Below are 24,999 nucleotides of genomic sequence, written 5' to 3'. Positions count from 1 at the left end.
GGCAGACAGCAAAGGTCCGGGCCAAGACGTTGCTGATACAGTTCTCATGGAGATCCAGAAATCAAAGTTTCTTCGATTCTAACCTTTGTTGTGTTAGAACCCAGACATTGAGTAGGCTTCTTTCAAAAAAGTTATTACTTTCTAAGTTGGCTGGATTCCAGCGGCTCAGGTACAGCTGCGGTTCTCCTGGGGTCCAAGTTGGCCAGGGCGGCTTCTGTCGAGTCTGTGATGTTGTGACTTGTAGAATAAAATATATCTGGCGACACTAACTTCTTCAGCTAGGCTTGAGTAATTCCGTTAAAATTTTAAGTGGAAATAGCATGCTATAAAAATCACAAGCGTAGTGGTACAAAAATAGAACTTTAAAGTCAAAAGAAACAACTCTTCAGTTTAACACTGAGGCACTCAAAGGCTTGCTTAGAAAAAGGTTAAATGTTGAGCGGACTTTAGGCGAGGAAAATAAAACTTAAAGAAAGACGGATAAATTAACGCAAAGATGTCAGCTCAAGGGGATTTGAGGGCCAGCCTAAGTTGGCTTGGGCACCTTTTACATTTGAACCGATACCAGTTCTGGTACGCAATGGTACCTTTTTTTAGTACTTTACTCTCTGTGTAATAACAAAAATGTAATTTCAGTTGGAAAAAATAAGTCCAAACTTCTCAATTTCAATATTATTTATTTAGAACATTTTACTTCACTGCCTCACTTAAAGTTTAGTCATCCATAGAGGATAAGTTAACGTCTTCCTGCTGGCTGCAGGCGTGCTAACGTTAGCTGCGGCTGCTGTGGGGGACTAGGCTTTCAGACTATCAAACACAGTACCCTCTTCAGCTTTTAGATATATTTTGTGTTTGACCAGGTGTTTCCTCAGCTTAGACATGTTGCCCTGGCCAGCCTATGCAGTGAGTGTTTTCTGCCTTGAGTTTTGAAAAATATAACCACACTTGCGACTGCTTTCAGCTCGCCACTGCCCTGAATCAGTAGGCTAGCCCTTTTTTTACACAGAGATCCTGCAATACTGCCATAAAGAAGAGCCATCATTGCGCCTGCTTTGCTTTTTTACACTGAACCAAACAATGCTGGCATAATGCCGCCCCAGTGTGTGATTTAGATAGCGGAAAGTACCCACTCAATGTAGGCAGAGAGCTGATTGTCATAGCGACGCTATTCCAGCAGTTGGGAAACAACACACGGTAGCTTTACTTTGGTCTTGAGAAACCGCTGCCTTTATTCACTGACAAACTGTAACCTACACTGTCCATTTACTGCCAGACTGACAGCTTCACTGCTCACTTTTTCCTCTGTACTGCTCGCATTCACCTTCTTGTCACAGTCATTACGCACACACTGTGACTTCAACAAGCAGCAGGGGTGACGTAGTCTCACTTTCTCTCTTTCTCTCTATACTTTACTCTCTCACCCAGATGCGCTCTCAAGTACCGAAATTTGGCACCGATTGATTTAATGTGAACGGTACTTGGTCGTACCGACGTAATTCGGTCGGTACCCTTAAAAGTACCAAGTTTGGTACCCAACCCTAAGCCTAAGGCTAAGTCCCAGTCAAGGTCTTTTTGTCAACTCGCTAAAGGAGGAGGAGTTGTCATGGTCAGCCACCATGCCATGCGATCCCTGCAGAATCCAGTGCAGTTTCCCTCTCCCTGTGTGTCTTGTGTGTCCTCTGTTTGTCTGTAGTGTGTGTCTGTGTGAATGTGTTTCCTGGTCTGGCTTCCCGGGCTCCCGGCTCCTGTTGGTCACCGGCGCACCTGACACCAATTAGTCATCAGTCTCCACAGCATAAAGACTGGGCTCTTTTTCATTACCAGTGCCAGATCGTCTCTGTATACTTGTACGACCCTACATAACGGCTCCACGCTTCATACAGCTAAGTACTGTTGTAGCTCTGTCTAGTTATTTTGCCTTTTGTGAACTCTGGTTTGCTTCTGCCGCAGACATCCCTCTCGCCGGTGATCACAGCCACGTCACCTCACGAATCACTGCCAACCTGTTTGCCTGTCTTGTCCCGGCTCTGCCAGCTACCCAGCGGTCTCCCTGCTCTGACGGCCCTGGCTACACCCTCGACAAAAGACTATATTCATTCATTGTCCTCTGTTTGAATAAATACTGACTTACCTCATCTACTCTTTGTGTTCTGCATTTGTGGGTTCTGGTTCGTACACTACGACAACAACAATCTGGCCACAATGGACCCAGCAGACACCAACCTGGAAGTAGCGCCATTCCACCAAGCGCTAACCAGCCAAGGGATTCTCCTCGGGCAACACGAGCAGGTTCTCCGGGCACTCTCTGACAGCAACCAGCCCATGGTCACCCAGATCACGCAACTCACACACCAGGTTTCCAGGTTAACCACCCAGCTCTCAGCTACAGTCCCCAATGGCATCATCTCTGCCGGCTACTCCCGCTAACCCACTGTCCTCTATATCCCACTGTAAATTACATTGTGGGGTTACTACGGGGAAGAGCGTTGGCCTGGGTGGAGGCTATGCACGCTAGCCAACCCCTTTCATCATTTTCCCTGGCTGATTTTCTGGAAAGAATGAGGAGTGTTTTCGATCACCCAGACGCCACTGGACACGCCGGAGGGCGACATTTACGGATCAGCCAGGGGACCCGGAATGCGGCAGATTACTCTGTGGAATTCCGCTCAGTGGCAGCCGACTCAGGATGGAATGAGAAAGCGTTGATCGGTGCATTTGAACAAGGACTAAATGAACAAATGACGGACGAGCTGGCAGCTCAGGTTGAACCCGCTGGCCTGGACGGCATGATTTCGCTATGCATTAGGATGGACGACCGCATACGGGAGAGATGCCAGGAGCGCACCAGCTGTTCCCTCACTCAGCATTCAAGCAACATGGCGCTTCTCCCTCACACCAAACTGGGGACCCAAACCCTGACCACGGGGCCACGCCCGCAACCTCCAGCTATTCCTGAAGCCAAGCCTATGCAACTAGGTGAGACCCCTCTGACGCCAGCGGAACGCACCCACAGACGGGCAGCAGGGGAATGCCTGTACTGTGGAAAAAGAGGTCACTTTCTGAGTACATGCCCTGTGAGACCAAAAGAATAGGCTCGCCAGTTACAGTGGGGGTTCTGGTGAGCCCTAACAACCCCCGTAAACCGGGCCTGCCTTGTCTGCAAGTCCCGGCTACCCTCTACCATCAACAGGGGTCACTCCCCCTGTTAGCTCTCATAGATTCTGGAGCTGAGGACAATTTTTTAGACTTGGCATTGGTTCAACAAGCTGGCCTTCCCACAGTGACTCTAGGTTTGCCTCTTACAGTGGAAGCTTTGGAAGGCAGCTCTTTGGAAAGCCAAGTTACCCATTGCACTGTCCCCGTGTCTGTGGCGCTTTCCGGAAATCATCGGGAGAAGATTCAGTTTCAGCTCATCTCGTCTCCCAACACACCGCTTGTTCTGGGGTTTCCATGGTTACGGCAACATAACCCACACATCGATTGGTCCACCAGGAGAATTCTGAGTTGGAGCTCCTACTGCCTCTCCACCTGCTTGCAATCGGTCTCCACCAGAGGCAGCACTCCACCACCCAACTCGGAGCCCCTGGATCTGACTCTGATACCAGAAGAATACCATGATTTGAAACAAGTATTCAGCAAAGACCTCGCCCTGTCGTTGCCACCACACCGTCCATATGACTGCACCATAGACCTCATCCCTGAATCCACTCTTCCGTCTAGCCGCCTGTAAAACCTGTCCGGACCCGAACGGGAAGCGATGAAGCGCAACATTAAGGACTCATTACAGGCAGGGCTCATCCGGAAATCCTCCTCACCAGTGGGGGCAGGCTTTTTTTTTTGTGGCCAAGAAGGACAAAACTCTATGTCCGTGCATAGATTACAGAGGACTCAATCAGATCACTGTTAAAAATAAAAATCCCCTACCACTCATCAATTCCACCTCTTCACGGTGCCACTATTTTTTCCAAGCTCGATCTCCAGAACGCCTATCACTTTGTCCGGATACGAGAAGGAGACGAGTGGAAGACAACAACCCGCTGGGCCACTTTGAATATCTGGTCATGCCTTTTGGACTCACTAATGCCCCAGCCATTTTCCAGGCTCTCGTCAATGACGTACTTCGGTACCTGAACTGTTTCGTCTCCGTCTACTTAGATGATATCCTCATCTTCTCGCGGGACAAAGCCAGCCACATAACCCATGTCCACCAGGTTCTCCAACGACTCCTGGAGAACAAATTGTTCGTCAAGACCGAGAAATGAGCCGAGATTACAGCCGTGTGGCCGCCCCCCTCACCAGACTCACCTCATCCAAGATTCCATACTCCTGGGACCCTGAGGGAGACTCAGCCTTGACTAAACTCAAGACCCTCTTCACCGCGACCCCCATTCTCATCCAACCTGACCCCGAAAGACAGTTCAACGTAGAGGTGGATGCCTCAGACATAGGGGTAGGGGCGGTGCTCTCTCAATGCTCCGACACTGACCAGAGACTCCATCCCTGCACCTTCTTCTTCCGACGCCTGAACCCCGCCGAGCGGAACTACGATGTTGGGAACCGGGAACTCTTGGCAGTGAAACTGGCACTAGAGGAATGGCGACACTGGCTGGAGGGAGCGGAGCAACCGTTTATTGTGTGGACGACCACAAGAACCTGGAATACATTCAAACGGCGAAGAGGCTCAACTCCCGCCAAGCATGCTGGGCTCTGTTCTTCAGGCGTTTCAACTTGAACAGTTGGTGATGGCCCCCCTAATCACCTGTTCGTCCCTGATGCTACTCACTCCCAGGTGCTCCAGTGGTCCCACAACTCCTGCTTCGCATGCCACGCAGGCATGACTTGCACCCTCTCTCTGATGAAATGTCACGTTTGGTGGGCTACCATGGAGGCGGATACCCGGGCCTTTTTGGCCGCATGTGCAGTCTGTGCTCGTGGTAAAGCCTCCCATCGACCACCTGCAGGATTACTCCAACCACTCATGGTCCCCAGTCGCCCATAGTCCCACATTGCCCTAGATTTCGTTACCGGGTTACCATCATCTCAGGGCAACACTACCATCATTGACCGGTTCTCGAAAGCAGTGCATTTCATAGCACTTTCCCAAACTCCCATCGGCTGAAGAAACAGCGGATCTCCTGGTCCAACAGGTCTTTCGCCTCCACGGAATTCCCCTAGACATCGTATCTGACCGAGGTCCTCAATTCATCTCGCAGGTATGGAGAGCTTTCTGTCTAGCCCTGGGAGCCACTGTCAGTCTCTCTTCCGGATTTCACCACCAGTCCAATGGCCAGTCAGAAAGGGCCAAGAACCGCCAGATCGCGGATCAACACAGGATTCCAGCTACCCAGCTGTCTCCCTGCTCTGCTGGCCAACCAGCGGTCTTCCGGCTCTGCCAGCTAACCAGCAGTATCCTCGGCTCCACCAACGACACCAATCGGAGCCGGTCCTCGCCACTCTACGGATCCGCTGCCGGCCTAGCATCACCAGACCCGCTCCCGGTCGGAGCACACCTCTCCACTCTCCATTCCAGGATCTGTGCAGTCCACCCCGGGTTGGGCTCACTGCGTCCTCAAGAGCTACAGTGGATGGCCCTGGCTACACCCTCGACAAAAGACTATATTCATTCATTTTCCTCTGTTTGAATAAATACTGACTTACCTCATCTACTCTTTTTGTTCTGCATTTGTGGGTTCTGGTTCGTACACTACGACAGGAGTTTGACGGGTGAAGGAAGATTTTCGCACAGAAACTTCTATTTCTTTGTCCTAAGAGACATGTGGTGTGGAACGCTGTGGAATGTGGTGCAGCGCTTTGAGTAGTCAGAAAGACTAGAAAGGCGCTATATAAGTACAGTCCATTTACCATTTAACTACAATGGCATCTTCTCCAGTTTTCTGACTCTAGTGTTTTTAATTGTACGTGCAAAATTCACATACTTCACTACATCACTATGGTCAGACAATAGTAATTCAAGACATGAAATAGTATAGTGGTCATAAATTCTACGAGCTCTTTGCATTGTGCCTCCCTCCCTCTTGAATTGAATATAAACATTCAGAGAAAGACAGTTTAACCTGCATTAATTTTAGCAGATCATTCAACCAGTTACCAGAGATTCATAACTACTTTAACTGTCAAAACACACGTTTTTAAACACTAATAAGTGGTCTAAGGTTAATCAACACAGTTTGCTTTACATAATACATTATAATAGCTACAATATTACCATCACTAGATGGCAATGTTGTTACATGGTGAACAAGAGGTAAATTCTGTAAATTAATATGTCACTCATTTTTCCTAGTACAACGATCAGAGTTGGGCTATTCATTAAGACAATGTTGATTAATGTTAGCTGGGTTACTGATTGGTTAGATAGTTAATTCACATTAATTCAGACTTGGGTTGGAAAGAAAGAATATTAGTGTTACTTCCTCAGGATTGCACTTTTAACTTTTATGATAGGCGACTAGCACCTTTATCTCAGACCAGGTCACATTAGGGGGTGAGAAGAAAGAGAGACAGAAGGTGTATGCGTGTGTGTTTCATGTTCTTATATCCTGGTGGGGACTTTAACCTGAATGCACACTAACCCATGGGGAATTGTGTCACTGTGGGGCCGAAAAAAATTGAGGACCCATGGGTAGTGACTGCTTTTTGAGGGTTAAGACTTGGTGTCAGGGTACAGGTTACAATTAGGTTAGGGTTAGAGTTAGGGTAAGGGTTAAGGTTAGGCATTTAGTTTTGATGGTTAAGGTTAGGGTAAGGGGCTAGGGAAAGCATTATGTCAAAGACTGTCCCCCACAGAGTTAGTGAAACAAACGTGTGTGAGAGAGACATAAGGAGGAAAAGAGATGAGGTCTGTACAGTCTCTTCTTTGACTTGGCTAAAACAAACCAAAGACTCATTTTGTGGTAGAGTGGGTCGTCCACCAATTGGAAGGTCGGCGGTTCGATCCCAGCTTCCCCCAGCCTACATGTCGAAGTGTCTTTGGGCAAGACACTGAACCCCAAATTGCTCCAATTTGTGAGTGTGTGTGAATCATTAGTTTCTTTCAACTGATGAGCAGTTGGCACCTGCCATCTGTGTCATCAATGGGGTGAATGTATGTATATACAGTGGGTACGGAAAGTATTCAGACCCCTTTTTTTCACTCTGTGTCATTGCAGCCATCAAAGTTCAAAGTTCATTTTATTTCTCATTAATGTACACTCAGCACCCCATCTTGCTATGCAAATGTATTAAAAAAGAAAAACTCAAATATCACATGGTAATAAGTATTGAGACCCTTTGCTGTGACACTCATATTTAACTCACATGCTGCCTATATTTTCTGATCCTCCTTGAGATGGTTCTACTCCTTCATTGGAGTTCAGCTGTGTTTAATTAAACTGATTGGACTTGATTGGGAAAGGCACACGCCTGTCTATATAAGACCTTACAGCTCATAGTGCATGTCATAGCAAATGAGAATCATGAGGTCAAAGGAACTGCCCAAGGAGCTCAGAGACAGAATTGTGGAAAGGCACGGATCTGGCCAAGGTTACAAAAGAATTTCTGCAGCACTCAAGGTTCCTAAGAGCACAGTGGCCTCCCCATAATCCTTAAAGAGATCATTTACCATTAGCGGGAGAAAGCCAGTTCCCCAAATCCGGAGGTCTGAGCAACGTTTCCACGGGGCCGTAAATGGCGCTGCAGTGTGTTTGTGAGTGTTTAGGATCATTGTTCTCACTACGCACTGTTTAAGATTTTAATCTCAGGAATTCAGACTTTGACAATTATTTATTCATATAATTCTGCTTAAAATGTCTCAATATTGGAGTTGTTGGATGTTAATATGTGGTCTGTTCTCATTTACAAAGTATTCTGTTCTTCTTTGTGTGTTGTATTTTTACAGCTGCAATAACAAGTCTTCACTGAGATCAATAAAGTTATTCATGGTTTTGTCATGGTGTGCTTCCTCCAGGTTACTTCATGTACATCGAGGCGTCACTCATGCGTCCAGGTCACAAAGCTCGGCTACTGACCTCTGACCTGCGGGGCTCCTCATCCCCTCAGTGTTTGATCTTCTACTACCACATGTATGGATCTGGCACTGGCCTACTGAGCGTGCTTCTGCGCCATAGCAGCGGAGAGCAGGACACGCTGCTGTGGAGACGGCGTGGTGAGCAGAGCGTCAGCTGGATGAGGGCAATGGTGGACTACCACTGTGATGTCCGACACCAGGTTCGTCAATGTTCAATTTAATTAAATTTTATTTACATAGCGCCAATTCATAACAGAAATGATCTCATTGCACTTTTCCTATAGAGCAGGTCTAGACCGTACTCTTTATAATATTATTCACAGAGACCCAACAAATCCCACCATGAGCAAGCACTTGGCAACAGTGGCAAGAAAAAACTTCCTTTAAGAGGCAGGTTAGAGAGAGAGAGAGAGAGCGGTAATAGGCTAATAGGCAGCCTGGTCACGTAACAGTAGTGACTAGAAAAAGTTTTGGATTCAAAAGAAAAACTTGAAAACAAAATGTTTGGACTGGCATTAATGCATTTAATCACAACTTAATTTTACTTGCCATAAAACATTTTGATTGCAGTGATGTCGATAGTTTTGCTCTCAAACCTATTCTGTTTGATTGCATAAGACATAAAAGTACCCTCATATAAAGGAGGCAGAGAAATAGCTAAACATTTGACACACCGAGCAAGAGAGAGCAGGAGAGTGAGAGGGAGAGAGAGAAGCCATCACTAGCTGCTAAACTAAAGAACCGTAGCTAGCAAAACTGAATAGCATTTAAACTGTCGGATTAGCGAGAAAGACTCTAAAAGAAGGAGAGAGCTATGAGTGCTTGGACAGAACTATTGCAGATAATTAGACACTGTAATGAAAAATCTAACAAAATTAACTGGGATGAGCTAGAGCAGCAAACATATGCTACCAGTAACACACAAGCACCAGCGACCGGAAATGATACAATAAGCTTACCGCAGCACCAATGTGTAGATTATAGGAGTCACAGACTGGCTCCTAACATAGAGATGGTGAGAAAACACCAATAATAATTAACAAACAACAGCTAGTAGCTTCCCTTGTCTCTGCTAATCATCAAATTAATCTAGCTAATGCAGACTGTGTGGTGCAACAAGCTTTAGCTGGCAGAGTTGTAACTCTTGGAGTACAAAAACTAAAGTATTATGGTCACATTTCTTGCAAAATAAGTTTTATATCCCTACTATTTGTATCTTCAAAGTAATTAAGTACCCCAAGTAATGGCAGTGCACTTTTAAACAATGCTGGTATAATGGTACAAATTTGTACTTTAAACTGTCAGAAACTACTTAGTACCTGTATGGCTGATCAAAATGTACGTGTCTGGTAGACACAAGACCACAGATGGCCAATATGGTCTCTTGAAAACTGTGCTGATCAATGTTGATCAGCATATGGACTTTGCTGTAATGGAAATGTTAAAATTTCTTTAAGGACTTCTCATCCATGTTCGATAAAAAGATGAGATTCAAAGTTGTTGGGATTCAGGTTTGGGGCAGGTTTAGTTATTAGCAAAATATCAAATATTTATGAATATTAATAGAATTATTAATATCAAAATTATTAATAAGGATTAATAATTACAGGGCACCACCCTGATCAGGGACCAATAACCAAACATGAAAAACAGTCTCAAAGGTGGTTGTCCTCTCAAAAATGCTGGTATTTAAACTACTATCTTACATTAATAATAGTGGCCAACAACCTCAGCCAACAACCACCATCATCTGTTCTGAACACAATAAGCATACAGCAGTCAGCAAGCATGTAAAGTGTGTGTGTGTGTGTGTGAGAGACAATAAAGAGGGGGATGCAAGGAAGATGGTGACCACATGGATGGTCGTCACGCACAGATCCAAAATGGCGGGCAGACCCGTGAAACTCGACCAAAGGGGAGAGCAAAAAAGGAGGACACGCTCTATTAGTTCTCAAGATGGCATGGAGCGTAGCTAGTTATACGTCCATGCTTTCTGGTTCGTTTAAGATGTATGAGTAGGTGTGTACGAGTAGGTGTGTACGTGTTAATGTGTGTGTGTGTGTTAGTGGAGAGGAAAGAAAGAAAAGTACACAGTAAGGCACAAGAGATCTCAAATGCTGTGGCAAAGCGCAATAGCTGTTCCTTTATCACACAGGAACCGACAGCGAACTTTCATTCACCAGCCGTATTACTGGACTTTGGTCTGATAAAGCATAGTTATTAGCTTCCACAGTGGCTAAAATAAGAGTTAAACGGTCCAACAGTGTGGTACCGATTCACAATGGAACGTGCTAAGCACACAGCAGAAACAGGACATGGCGGTCTGTTACTTTCCACTGTTGGGTCTCGCCTAGCCTCACCATGTGTGAGGAACAAAAGACAGGCCTACCCGGAAAAGCCAAAGCCTTCACTAAGAGGCTTGACACAAAGAACAGACCATAGGAAGGCGCCAAGCTCTATCTATCTTAGCTCTATCCCTTTATTTAAGATTTGCGGGTCTGCCCGCCATTTGGTTTTGTGCAAGACAACCACCCATGTGGCCACCACCTTCCTGGCACCCCTCTCTCTTTTATATGCTTGCTGATTATCGTATTCTTATTGTGTTTAGACTAGACGATAGTGGTTGTTGGCTGAAGTTATTGATTGTTAGTCAGTGCTAAGGTTAAATAAATGCTGTTGTATCTTTTAAGAATTTCCTTTGGTGGGACTTAGAGAAAAAGGTTTAGTCTTGGATCTATAATATTCTCTAAACTATGTCTGCATGGGTGGGGTTCCATGAGTAGGTTTGCTAGTAGCGGGTGAGCGAAATGATCTGGGAAACCCTCTGTTTCAACAAATCAAACAAACTGTCTACTAGTAGCATGTATATAGTTAATAAGAATAGACCCCTGGGGAACCCCACAAAAGAGAGGAGCACGAACCAATCCAGGGCCACATCACTGATGCCAATATAGTTCTTCAGATGGCTGATTAAGACATTGTGGTCCAAAACAAATGGAGATAGTTTTTTCTAAAACCTTAGATAAAAATGCCAGCTTAGAGATGGGTCTAAAATGCAGACTAGGAGACAGAGCAGGTACAGTTCAAAGATTTAATGATAAACACAAAAGGCTTACATGGGTTACAGGGAGGCAGTGGTCAAAACCAGGGGAGCAGTCCAACAGGCAAACATAAATCCAAAGAACAGGTAAAGATAATCCAAAAAACCAAAAGGCAGGTAGAAGGTCCAGAGCACAGGGCTGCTTGACACACACGATCTCACAAAGAGACAAGGGAAGCACACAGACTAAATACAACGAGAAGGGAGTCAATGAGACACAGGTGAGAGTAATCAGGGCAAAGCAAACAATCAAAACTGCCAGACACATGAGGGGAAAAAAGCATTTCAAAATAAAACAGGAAAGAAAAAAACCCCAAGCCATGACAGAGGGATCCAGAGAGGGCTTCTTTAAGAGGGGGTAAACAGTGGCATGTTTAAAATTGGAGGGGAAAATGCCAGCAGACAGAGAGCAGTTAATAATGGCTAAAATATCTGGACCAACCTTCTGAAATACAGCTTTTAAAAACAAGGTGGGAATGCAGTCTGAGGGACAGGTTGATGATTTTCAAAGTCCAACAGTGCGTTCTTGGGTTGACTGAGGGATTTCACTTAAGTGGATTAATGTTGAAGGTGGGCAAGAGTCACCATGAAGCTCTCTGTGTTAATGTGCTGCCGAATCTCTACTATTTTGTTGGAAAAGAAATGAAGAAATTCTTCACATTTCTGTGGGGACCATTCAACTGGCTGGCTAAGGGGGGGAATAATCACACTTGACATTTAACATATTCAGTAGTTTAGAACCCTTTTAGATATTTGTTTGCAAAAATAGAAAATCAAAGTAAAAGCATCTCCTGTAATTAAAATTAAATAATTATAAATACATTTGAGTCACACATTAATAGCTTTTGTTGTCTCATTTTATCTGTGGGACAATAAGGTATGGATTGACATGAACAAACTACTGTAACAGACTGCTATGTTAGGAACAAATCGCTCAAGCTTCCTCACAAAGCAGCAACTATTTTTCAGCAGTATTTACGTTTAGCTTGGTTTTGGTCTGTATTGTGTTTACTGAAGTCAAAGTGTGCTCACACAACCCAAATTACATTTTTTTTCCTGTTCCAACTAGGGATGCCCAGATCAATTGGATGTATTCAGTAAAAATATGCGATTGGGAGATCAGAATTAATGCTTTCTAGTCGCCGATTGCAGAAACCGATCAAGGACACACATTGTATTTGTTTACTAGTGGATCTTAACCTCTCCAATATAGCGACTGCACAAATGTATAGCGGCGACATACAGCAGGCTCCCCTTACAGTCAAGATGGCGGCGAAGCTAACGTAAACAGGGATTTATTCATCTCATGTTGTGTCTAACTGTAGTGGATCATAACATATCAAGTATGGAAGTAATCTGCAGATGCTCCGGTTCAAGTTGAGACCAAACGTTTCTATGGTCAGTTTTTGAGCCACGACAAAGGCCAAAATGTGGCCTACTACAGACCAGGAAAGCCTTGTTTTTAGCCTAGCAGTTGTTGATCGCTTGCGGCTGGTTAGGAGGAGTGACGAGTCAGCAGTTGGTATAAAACAGAGCAGTCAAAAGCCAGTCACTATAAAAGATCAATTTCCAGCCATGCTGGATTAAATTTACACTTCCCTGGCATATTTAGTTTTGGTAACAGGCTCATCAAGGCAGGAAGAAAGGAAAGGGAGAGCCGGTGACGAATCAGAAAGGGAGAGGTAAGTCAGAATAAAAAAAAATTAAAAGCTGAGCGATTTCTGATTCTGAGCAATTTAATTATAATGACTTGATGAACAAAACTTTGATCAAATATAAGACAGTGTTATGGGGTTCATTTCAATTTCAAGGACTTTAAGCATTTTGTTAAAAAATGGTCTATTTTCAAGGTATCCCAGTATTTGATTTTTTAATACTGCTATACCAGCTGCTACAAAACAACAAACGATCAGTATCGGCCGATATGGCTCAAAGATGATAGGCAATTGGTATCGGCGGCAAAAAACGTGATTGTGGCATTCCTAGTTCCAACTATTCAACATCAGAGTTAGGCAGACACTCTTGGTTAATTACATTGCTTTAAACTGCTCTGTGGAACAACACCTACTCAACATTCTCTGTTACGAATGAAGCCACACTCGGCACACAGTGACGGACAGTGACTGGTTGTTACTTTGGGTTATGCGTGATTGGTTATTGTACTCTCGGGTGCATTAAATGCCTACGCTACAAACGACAGCATGTCTGAAGAAATTTACCAAACATACCAACATGGCTTAAGAAGAAGGTTAGAGATTCATATTCTGTGTTTGGTAATTTTTCAGTTGTGCCCAGCTGCCAACTTAACAGCCTTTCATGAATGCCATTAGATTTTCAAACATTCTTTCACTGAACATTATTTAGCATTCTTAAAATAATGTGTCAGAATTTAAATACAAATTTTAGTCCATAATACGTTGGTTCCACACACTGTTCTGTGGCTAGTGGACATCACACTCAATTTCACATAGTTTATGGTTAACAGTCACATAGTTTGTGTTTCCTGCAGATTATATTTGAAGCCATCCGAGGCCCATCACTACGAAGTGATATCGCTATTGATGACATCCGTTTTAAAAGGGGACCATGTGAAGGTTAGTATAATGCGCAGTCTAAAAATCCTACCTATTTCACTCTAACCAGCTGTTATCTCTCTACTTGTACACTATCACCTTTCCATGAAACTAATGCAGATATATTATTACTGTACACAAGAGCAAAATCAATATCAGTGTTTAAGCAACACTAAATGCATTGTTTTATGAGTAGAACTAATATCTTTGTTGTCTTGTCCTCTTCAGATCCTGGTGACATCACCCCATACTCAGGCTTCTCAGAGTATTTCAATGAGATTGAGAACTGAGACTGGCGAGGAGTCTTTCTATATAAATGCTTGGTAGTTTTTAAAAGTTGGATTGTGTGACTTTCAGAAGTGTGAATGTGAACATTCCACCAAGACAATTTACAAAGTTGTAGAGCAATGCTTGTGTTACAGCCAGGACCCCACCGCACTGTACTGCTGTCTTTCTTCACTTCCCAGTCCAGCAATTTCAATTTTTGTGTTTTAATTCTCAGTGTTTCTTTGATCACGCAAGATAATGGAATTGTATTACACGCTGGGGAATGGTTGTGATTTCTCCTTGTGACGATATTATCCAATTACATCTCACAACAGTCACACTTGCATTCTCATGACACTCAATTACATAACCACAATCCAGTGTTAAGGTCTGTTGACACTATGCACAAAAAGTTGTACCAATATTTACCATATATGCCGTAAATCAATGAAAATAGCTATTTCAGTTAGAAAGCACTACTGCTCTTGTCATTTTCATTCAGAGCTCAGGTATGAGATATGTGAACTCATTTACAAATGCACACAGACAATAGAAGTGCTTCTTTGGGCAGATTGACTTCTGAAAGGAAACCCAGCATTGTGAAATGTCTGTGATGACATCTTCTAAGGCCAAACACCATTTTATATGATTTTTCCTCTTAAGCCTGATACTCATTTACATCTTAACACTGGAACAGTAGTACTGGGAGAGAGTTAGTACATGACAAGTTTACAATTTGTAAACTCACATTCTTGTTCAAAAATCATTTGTGTTTTGGTACAGGTGTGGTCTCAGGAAGGACTCAGCAACATTAAACACTGATGTTTTATTGGCAGAGAGAGTGACACCATTAGAGTCAGGCATTTTTGATAGAGATGGGACTTGCTCAAGATACAGATTCTGACAGTTTGACTGGAGAGCCCTTTTGAGACAATTTAAGTAATCCAGTGATTTAGTAATGCAATTCCATAGTGGGACAGACAAAAAAAAAGAAGTGTAAAAATAGAAGCAGCAGAGGCTGTGATATCCTGACTTTTAGTCCATACTATGAGTCAAACTCAAAAAAACAAAAAATAAACAAACACACAACAGGAGCCTAAAGTACCCAATATGCAGCTCATTGGTATCTATTCATTAGACCCTTCCTGCCTGGTAAACAGCCACATCTTTTAAACCCCCTGTTTGTAATGCAGGCTTTCTGGTAAAAAATGTTGTGTCTCCAACCTCAAGCTGAGGTACTCAACGGTGCCCTGTGGAGTTCTCTTTTAAACAAAGAAACTGTTTACATTTAGCGTTATTCACCAAAGTGCATTATGTGTATGCTTGAGGTCTCAAAACATCATTGAAACCTGTATTGTTTATTTGCTAGTAGTCTTCTTCACTGCCTAAGGACAGACATTTGTATTAAAAGGATGTTATCACAAATATGCTAGCAGGATAACAAACACGAGGAACAGGACCCAAACGCAGACTCAGAGGCAGAGTAGGTGCAGTACAATGATTTAATGCTAGTAAAAGTCAATACAAAAGGCTTACAGGACGGTGAGGTAGGTAAAGGTCAAAAACCAGAAAGGAGTCCAATATAGGCAAACAAATCCGATAAGGAGCAGGCAGAAAATCCAGCGTCCAGTAAATCAAACAGAAAGTCCAACAACACTCAGAAACACTGGGGAAAGGGCTGGACCGCTACACACATGTACAAAGACTAATTCGCTGTTTCGCTGAATTCGCTAATTTACTAATTGTTCTGATGTTTTATGGCGATTGGCAAACAGCTTTTGGTACATTACTGCCACCTTCTGAAATGGAGTGTGGATCAGAATGGTCTTATGCCGACCCTGTATTCTTCTTCTAAGGCCTTTCTTTTCCAAAAAACTAAATACTGCCCTGTACCCCACATGCCCTGAGTTCAATTGAAGTAACTCCTTTATTCCGAACTTGATGCAATCTCTTCCCAGTTTGTTTTTTAGCATCTGTCTTTCCTGCTCGTACCTAGGACAATTTATAATTACATGTTCTACTGTTTCCTGTATGTTACAGCACTCACACAGACCAGTCCCATGTTTACCAGTTATCTTCAGTGTTCTAATAAGACCAGTATACCCAATCCTCATCCTCGAGATAATGTCTTCTTTTTTTAATCTACTGGTTTCCCTCATTTCTCCTACTTTCTTTTGGATACTATAGTAACGTCTACCTTTAGTTTTTCTGTTCCAAATTTCCTGCCATTTCTTTTTCATTACTACTCTGATTATGCTTTTAACTTCAGCCTTACTATAATCATTATAGTCATATTTACTTCATCTTTCTTAGTTGCATCTTTTGCATATTTCTCTACCAGGTAATTTCCCTCTACCCCTATATGTACTGGAATCCAGATGAATTTCACTATTATTCCTGCTTTAGTAATTCTGCAGATAGTTTGAGCTATTTCCAGCATCATGTCCTGTCTTGCTTCTGACTGTATACTCTTGAAACTTGGCTAAAAGAAAGCCAACATTTCCCCTGTGAACACTGAAAGGTTGTTACTAACTCTTTTATTTGACACTACATTTAAATCTGGGATTATGAATGCAACTCCTACTCTATTATTTTCTACTTTTGATGCATCAGTGTATATTTTAATATACTCAGAGTAATTTCCCTCTACATATCTGTTGACTTGGTTCCTATCTATATTTCTCTTTCTTCCTTTCCAGAAGGTGCAGGTCCACCACTATCTCTCCTAATACCCAAGGTGGGACAACAGAGAACGGTACCGTGGGGCTTAACATTATCTCCCCTATCCCTGTTCCATTCGCTGTGTTTCCTATCGTCTTTAATAATGTTTTTGATGCTGATTGGTAAACTATGCTGCCATAGTCTAGCACTGCCCTGTTTTCAAAGAAATCCTGCTTGCTCCCCACTCTCTACCTCTCAAACACCTTCAAATATTCACAACCTTTTTACACTTTTCAATAGCTTTTCCAATATGACTGGTCCAAGTAAGATTCTTGTCGAACCAGATACCGAGAAACACTCTACTCTCTCTAAACTTTCTCCATAGAGTTCATGTTTAATCTAGTCCTGAATTTTCCTTTTTGTGAAACATACTGCCTTTGTCTTTGCCACTGAAAATCGGAACCCCACTCCATTGCCCAGCCCTCTACTTTCCTTATTGCCTCTTGCATTTTCCTGATTACATAATCTATATTCCTTCCCTTTTTCCACATAACTCCATCTCCAAATAATGCAACACCAGTAGACCTATCTATACTACTAAACACTTCATTTATCATGATTGAGAACAGAACTGGACTGATTCTACTCCATTTTCCACTAAATACTTGGTACTATATTCTTTTCCTACTCTTACTAATATCCACCTTGCTGTTAAGAAGTCTACACATTCTCCCTCTTATTCCCACTTGATGTAACCTGATCATTAACCCTTCCTTCCACAACATGTCATACGCCTTCTCAACATCAAAAAATACAGCTACTAAACTCTCTTTATTCATTTGAGCTTTCCTAATTTCATTTTCCAAACACAGAGCTGGATTAATTGTACTTCTTCCTTTTCTAAATCCGCTTTGGTGATTCTTTAACAGATCTTTTGTCTCTATATGAAACCTTAATCATTCGTTTATCATTTTTTTTCCTTTCTGCTAAGTCTGGATCCTTACCTGGCTTACATGTGGGGACAATAACTGACTCTTATTGACTTGGTTAACATCCCTCTTCCCATACCTTGTTATATAATCTTAATAATATTCCTTTACTCCTATTACTTAGGTTTCCTAGCATACAATAACTTATTTGGTCTCTCCCTGGCGTTGTTTTGCCAGTCTTTCTTAATGCATTATTTAGCTCTCTTATAGTAAACAACATATTTATTGCACTTCCGTCTTCCTCATCATCCTGCAGTGCTTCTAAATATTTTCCTATTGTTCTCTCTCTCTGTTTCTTTTCCTCATTACTCAAATTTTCAGTACTATGTACCTTAACAAATGTCCTTGTTAATAACTCTGCTTTCTCCTTACCTTCTATTACTACTTTCCCCCCATCTTTCATTATAGAATATCCATATTCTTTTCTATTTCCGTACATCCTCTTAATCATCCCCCATACTCGATCTAACGGTGTAGTCCTTCCTAGTGAGCCACAATACCTCTTCCAAAAGTCCCTTTTAACTCTCTTTACTGTGCTCCTAACTACTGCCTGCTTTATTTTATAGTCAATAAGATTCAGAAACGTATGTGTTTTCTTCAAGACTTTAAATGCCTTATTTCAATCTTGAATCGCAGAAGTGCATTCTTGTGTCCACCACGGTTTTTCCTTTTTGGTATTGATTCTTTTGCTGCTCCTAATATAATACAATTTATTTCTGCATTGAGGTCATCAATTGTCTGGTTCATATTTACCTCCTTTAATTTCCCTTCAGTTATTATTCTATACTTGTTCCACTTTGCTTCTTCAAATTTCCATCTTCCTTCTCTCTTATCCTGTTCTACTCCAATACTTGTGAATATACGATAGTGATCACTCCCTATAGTGCTTCCCTTACTTACTTCCCACCTACTTTCCCAAACCAAAGACTGTGATACCAAAGTAAGATCCATTGCAGACTCTGTACCCTTCACCAAATTTACCCTTGTGCCTGATCCATCATTTAGACACACCAATTCCTTTTCGTTCATTAGCTCCTCTACGATTTCTCCATTTAAATCTTCTTGTTCGCCCCATGCTGTGTGCAGTGAAGTCTCCACACCAGATGATATTACCTCTCCAATGTTCCAGTATTGATTCTAGTTTTACCTTATCTAGTTGTTTGCATGGGTTATAGTAGTTTAATATTTTCATACTTTCTTTTTTGCACCATGTTTCAACAACTACTACTTCCATTTCTTGTACTATACTTAACGGTCTATGTTTTATACCTTCTTTAATAAATATTGCAAACCCTCCACCATTTCCTTTGTATCTATCTTTGCGTATGCTTGTATATCCATTAATAATGAACTCCAGATTTGGCTTGAGCCATGTCTCCTGAATGCATGACATCTGGTTTCCTATTTAACTTATCAATGTAACCTTTAAACTCCTGTCCATTTGCTATCAGACTTCTGGCGTTCCATTGTAATAGTAATAACATCATATGTGAAGCTGTCTCTGAGGTCCCTTCTCCCTGACTGAAGGTCAGCATGTATCTTTTCCCACGATAAATCTTTCATATTTAGGAATTTAGCCGCTGTTTTAACTATGATTGATTTTTTTCTGTCTTGGTTTTTACTTGCTCTGAGCTGTTGATGACGTAGGCTAAAAACAGCCCTAACTTGTCCATTGATATTCCTGTGTTGTCCTTATGTACCTGTGCTGTTCCTGCATTTGTTTCAGGATGACTTTGGTTGAGTCCCTCTTCTTTCACTGTTACACATCCTCACAGCCTCTGCATATTACTTACTTTCTGTTCTGATCTTACTCTTTGACTCTCCACTGCCTGCTTCCTGATGGTGCAACCACCATACGCTGCTGTGTGGTTTCCTCCGTAGTTACAGCATTTAACCTGAACATTGCTTCCACACTCTCCATATGCATGTTCTCCTCCACATCTTCCACATCTTTGTTTTCCTTTACATACATTGGCCGTATGACCATATCGGTGACATAATGTCTTATTGGAAGAGAACATATTCTCTCACATTAAAGCTCATGTAGCCTACCATTACTTTTTCAGGAAGCACCTCATCATTGAACTGTAGCAATACTGACTCACTATCCACTTTCCCCCCATTCCTGAAGGCCTGCAGCTGTCTAATTCCTGTGATTTTTCCTCCTTTCATCACTTTCCTTAGTTCTTCCAAATTTTCTCAGATGGGGATTCCTGTTATCACTCACCTAGTTCCTCTCACAAACTGTCCTTCTTTACATTATTTCTTTTTTACATGCTGTTCACTTTATTTCTCTGCTCCACATTTTTGCATTTCACCAACAAACTGCCATCACGCAACACCTTTGACATTTCTATATCCCCAATTGCCTTCCTCAATCCAGTTGTCAAAGTTATTGGAATAATCGATGTTATCACCTTAAATTTAAATTACCTTAAATTCCTATATCATAATCTTTTTCCTGACATCTCGCACTTCCTCCTCCTCTTCTAATGCCCGTTTTCCCGAAGAGGTCAACTGGCTATCTCTTTTATCCTTCCTCTCTCCTCGTCCTTTCCTACTACTCACAATTTGTGTCCATTCCATCTCCATATCATCATCCTCTGACAATCCACTACTATTTGCCATTCTGATCCAGTCACAAATCAGATTATGCCAAAACCACCAATTTGCTAGTGTAACCCTCTTCCTCAATCAAATGAGTGACGTCCAGTCATACTTCAATCCCTGGTCTACGCACTGAGACAAAGGAACACACAGACTAAATACACTTGTGAGGCAAGGATAACTAGACACAGGTGAAACTAATCAGGGCGGGGCAGACAATCAAAGCTGGCAGGAAACATACAAAGGCAGGAAGTAAAGTGACTGAAATGAGAACGTTTTACAAAATAAAACAGGAAACACTGAATAACATGAAACAAAGAAGAACATGAACTAGGGAGCAGAGCGGGATGTGACAGATATAGCTGCAATGTACTATATTTTTCTAATTGTCAACAAATCCAATGAAAAGACCAAAACCAATAGTGTGTCAGTCCATCTCTCAATACTCCCTACTCTCTGTGGCTCTCCACTCTATGCCCATTGGTTCCTACTAATGACATAAATCTTTAAAAATAGAGTTTACAAATATATAGTTTCATTTTAAAAAAAAGGATCAGTAACATCTTAAAAAAGCTGACCACTGTAGTTTTTATCAAACGTTACTAAAACAAGAGGAAACAGTGCAATTGTTGGGGACTATTTTCAGCAGCAGATAATTCCACATTTCAAAATAAGCTACAGTGTGTGTTTTCATGTTTCAGTTTTTAGACAACAATGGAGCTCTGTGGCACAGAGGATCAGGCTGTGATACACACACAATACTTGTTAGTAGGATACATTAATATTTGGTTTGGAGATTTTTATGGAGATTTTTTGACGAGAAGAAAAATATAAAATATTGCCAACCTTATCCTATAAGGTACACATGATTTCCATTGAGGATGTCATGAATTGGATGATAGTTGATTTCAACTTGGGAGAGATAATCAACTTTTCAGCTCAGGGAGGTCATAATAATAATAATAATAATAATAATAAAACTTTATTTATAGAGCACTTATCAAAACAAAGTACAAAGTGCTTCACAACAAGGGAAATAAAATACCACAGTGAATGACGAAATATAAAGAAATAAAATACACAAAAGCAATAAAATAAACAGTAAAATAAACAACCAGTTCAGGTAAAATCAGGATATGCTTTCTGATAAAACATAGCTCAGGTCATAGCTCAATTGGCCTTTAAGAGTCAGAACTGGAAAACTATGGAAGAAAATAAGGGGTGAAACAAATTGTTGCGCACGTTGGTGCATAGCAGCACTGGGCCTTGACTACTGCCATGTGGTTTAACTGGGAGGAAACGAAGTACACAAAGCAGACATCCACACAACACCACCCTGAAAACTTTAAGAATCAGCAATACACTTTTCTTGTGCCGACAAACTTTGACCGTTTCCTACTACTATCTCTGCGTAGCCTGGAGCTGTCAGTAAGCCAGCGTCTTAAACAAAAGGATTCGACATTCATTTTGGGAAAATTAAAAATAAGCTCTTATAGGCCTAGTAAAACTTTTTTATAATAATTGTTTTATTTGTTTGTTCATTAGCTCTGTTCTGTATATATTTGGTTATACTATCAGGTGTTTGAATTTACAAATAGATTGAGGTCCAAGAGATGGGGATGTTGGGAAATGCCTCTATTGTTGGGAATACATAACTGCTTCAGAGGCACAAGGCAATGCTTTGCTATGGACAAGTTTCAAGTTTAAATGCCAATGCATACAATTCTGCTGATATTTCTTACATATGTCATCAGAATATAACTAAGGTTGTGTAGGTTATTTTTTCATCAGATTTCACTCAATCATGTTTTTTGTTAGTTCCACTGTGATAAAGGATTTGAGTCCAGCTTCAGTCTAGGCACAATCTAGGCACTTATAGAATTTGGTCACGTTTTTTGGTAAATCCTGTGTTAACTGCACATCAGTATCTTTTCAAGGCATGGATTCAGTAAGGTGCTGGAAACCTTCCCTAGAGGTTTGATCCATGTTCAATCATTAGCACCATACAGTTCCTGCAGATTTTGTTGCTGTGCATTTAGATGTTAGATTCTGTTCACTACTGTTGAGCTGTTATTGTACCTTGGTCTTCCTGTTTAGCCTGATAACCAGACTGAATTGCCATTTTGATTAAATCCCTGAGAATATCAGATATGTGGGCAGTGATTCAGAGGTAGCTACTCTACTGACCTCTAGACACTCTATTTCTTGTTTATCTCACCATTCTATTAACCCTAGACACTATAGTGCATGAACCTTTCATGACTGTTTCTGAGATGCTGGAACCACCATGTGCACCAGTAAACATAGATCACACTTTTGCCCCTTAAAGAATCATTTCGGTTTACTACAACTTGTGTTGTCTTAAAATTTGATCCTTTTTTTCTATGATAGCAATGATCACATTGTACTCACCAAAGTAACTGCTGAGCATCCTTTTGGCATGGAGCCTCATCTTAAATTGTTCAGATGGCCAGTGAGATCAACTAAGAAAGTGAGGTCTGCCAACCACTCAGTGTTGCTCAGTTCAACAACGACCTTTTTCTTTCAAAAAACGCTCAATTTCAGATCTCACATGATATAACCGCTCTAGAACTGTCCCGCGACTAAGCCAGCCCACATCTCAGTGGTAGATTATGTCCCTGTATTGTGCATCAATTTCTGACAGGAAAGCCTGAAACTCCCACTGATTAAGAGCTCTTGAATGGATGAGATGAATAGTTTTCATCATAATACTCATCACATCATCCAGGTGGGGAGCTCTGACGCAGAGTGCTTCCTGTTACTGATTTTCCCATATGGTGATAGTGACAGCTAGCATTCACAATAGGAACTGCATCTTAATAATAGTTAGTGGGCCAAATATAATTTTAATATTGAAAAAACTCACAGGTCATAAATTAAGGTAAATAGACTGTATTTGTATAGCGCCTTTCTAGTCATCCGACTACTCAAAGTGCTTCACACTACATATCGCATTCTCCCTATTCATCAGTCCAAAGAAAGTAACTAACTAATCATTCACACACACTGAAAGCACAGCCCTCGGGAGAAATTTGGGGTTCAGTGTTGCCCAAGGAAATTCCAACATGTGGGCTGGGGAAAGCCAGGATTGAACCACCGCCCTTCCGATTGGTGGACGTCCTGCTCTGCCACTAAGACATATCAACAACGGCTGTCCAGTTAACATGATATTTAGTATGGACATTTATGGTGCTGATGATTTTTGGCGGCTCCTAATCTTCCCTCTAGCTCTGGCCAACTCTTTCCCCTTGACCAACACTTTGGTACAGCATTTGTTTTGAAGCATTTTATCTTCTGTCATCTTTCATTCTTGTTTTTTTTAAATCCATTCTATAGCTTACATGCAGGATATATACAGTATGTAAAGAAAAAAGGTAGACAAGATAAACAGAATCATTTTCCATAGGCTATTGCAGCATTCTATACTGTTTGATATTCAATAAAGTTGTGGGAATACATGTGTCATACAAATGTGTCTTACATTCTAAATTGTAAAGAAATATAATTTACAATAAAATTGACATTATGTGCTTAAGCTCCCAATGTCACCTGTCAGTATTTATGATGTTCATACTCACACAGCATCACTATTCAAAGAAAAGGTTTATACAAAACCGCTTTATGTGGCACGACCAATCAAATGGCATCTTCACACTTTTGTCACTGATGACATTTTGACTTGCAGGAAAAGCATAGGGGTAAATAGTAAAATAAATGATAGCTAAATTCCATGTAGCTGCTTCAGTTTCTGGGTCCTGGTATCGTTCATGCAGGCTCACTGTCACACTATGATGGTTTACTGGGACACTGGAATAGAATAGAGCCATCGCTAATGTTATTAGTAACACCTGTGCTTTTTTTACTATGACAAGTTGAAATGTTGGCTGTAAAAATGACAATTGAATTTGATAATGGTCAGACTGTATTGTCACTAACAAAATCAGAAATTGCAATATTGTCATTTAACAACTGTTAAAACTGTCTTATTGATTTGTAAAGTGAAGCCTGCAGCTAGCTTTCAGTGTCAAGAGAGCTAAAATTCATTGAGAGACTTCTAGATAAAATATCAACATTTCATAGCAATGCTTGATTTTGAGATGCTGCTTATGGCAAAATGTCTTTTTCACAACATGTACAGCATTTGCCTAATATCAACACATACATTTGCAAGGAGCAAAACACAGAATATTATAGACTGTGTAGGAACTGAACATGAAGCCAAAAATGTCCAGAAAAGTTTCAAACACTGACCTTGAACGAGACAACACAGAAGTCTATCTACTATGATTCATATTATCAGATCACTGATTATGCCCACATCTAAAAGGAGCAATCCAGGAGTGTCAAACTCAAACACTGAAGGGGCCATCTTAAAAATATAAATTAATTTGTGGGCCAGATAAGCAGGAGCAAAGCCAGAACTTTCCTACTGTGACCAGGTTAGACTCAGTGATTATATTGTTGAAAAAAAAACTACTTCAAATGTACAGAAAATTAAAGAATGATCAACTACTCCTGTGGAATTCCCTCAAACACCTAATGTATCTAAAGGTACACATCTCTTTTGATGATACTCTTTCTATACCAAACTGTTGTGTGTGTAGAGAAAACCTAGAAAAAGTAGGGGTATCCAGGTGCATGCAAATGATTTTTTTGGGGAAAATAACCATTTCTAGTTACTGTGTGTACTGTATTTTCTCAAATAAAAGCCAGTAGTAAAAAAAAAACTAGAACTGGGCATTAAATAGCTTCACA

General features: G+C 41.4%; 1 protein-coding gene across 5 annotated transcripts in view; it reads left to right on the top strand.

Moving 5' to 3' along the window:
- mamdc2a (MAM domain containing 2a) overlaps positions 1-23,787 on the top strand; it is an 81,458-nt gene extending 57,671 nt beyond the window's left edge. For 2 of the 5 annotated variants that reach the window (XM_044196305.1, XM_044196306.1), the window contains exon 12: positions 1,951-2,135. In XM_044196305.1, coding sequence (XP_044052240.1) covers positions 1,951-2,126 — 176 coding nt within the window. In that variant the 3' untranslated portion in view covers positions 2,127-2,135. Of the gene's footprint in view, positions 1-1,950; positions 2,136-7,966; positions 8,227-13,619; positions 13,721-13,927; positions 14,023-16,665 lie in introns of those variants that run through there. The other 3 variants (XM_044196304.1, XR_006378043.1, XM_044196307.1) reach the window with 3 other exon arrangements.
- The last annotated feature ends 1,212 nt before the right edge of the window (positions 23,788-24,999 follow it).

Source organism: Siniperca chuatsi, linkage group LG5, assembly GCF_020085105.1.
Source record: "Siniperca chuatsi isolate FFG_IHB_CAS linkage group LG5, ASM2008510v1, whole genome shotgun sequence".
Lineage (NCBI taxonomy): Eukaryota > Metazoa > Chordata > Actinopteri > Centrarchiformes > Sinipercidae > Siniperca > Siniperca chuatsi.
Note: the sequence above shows the minus strand (reverse complement) of the source record. Positions and strands in the feature narration are given on the sequence as shown.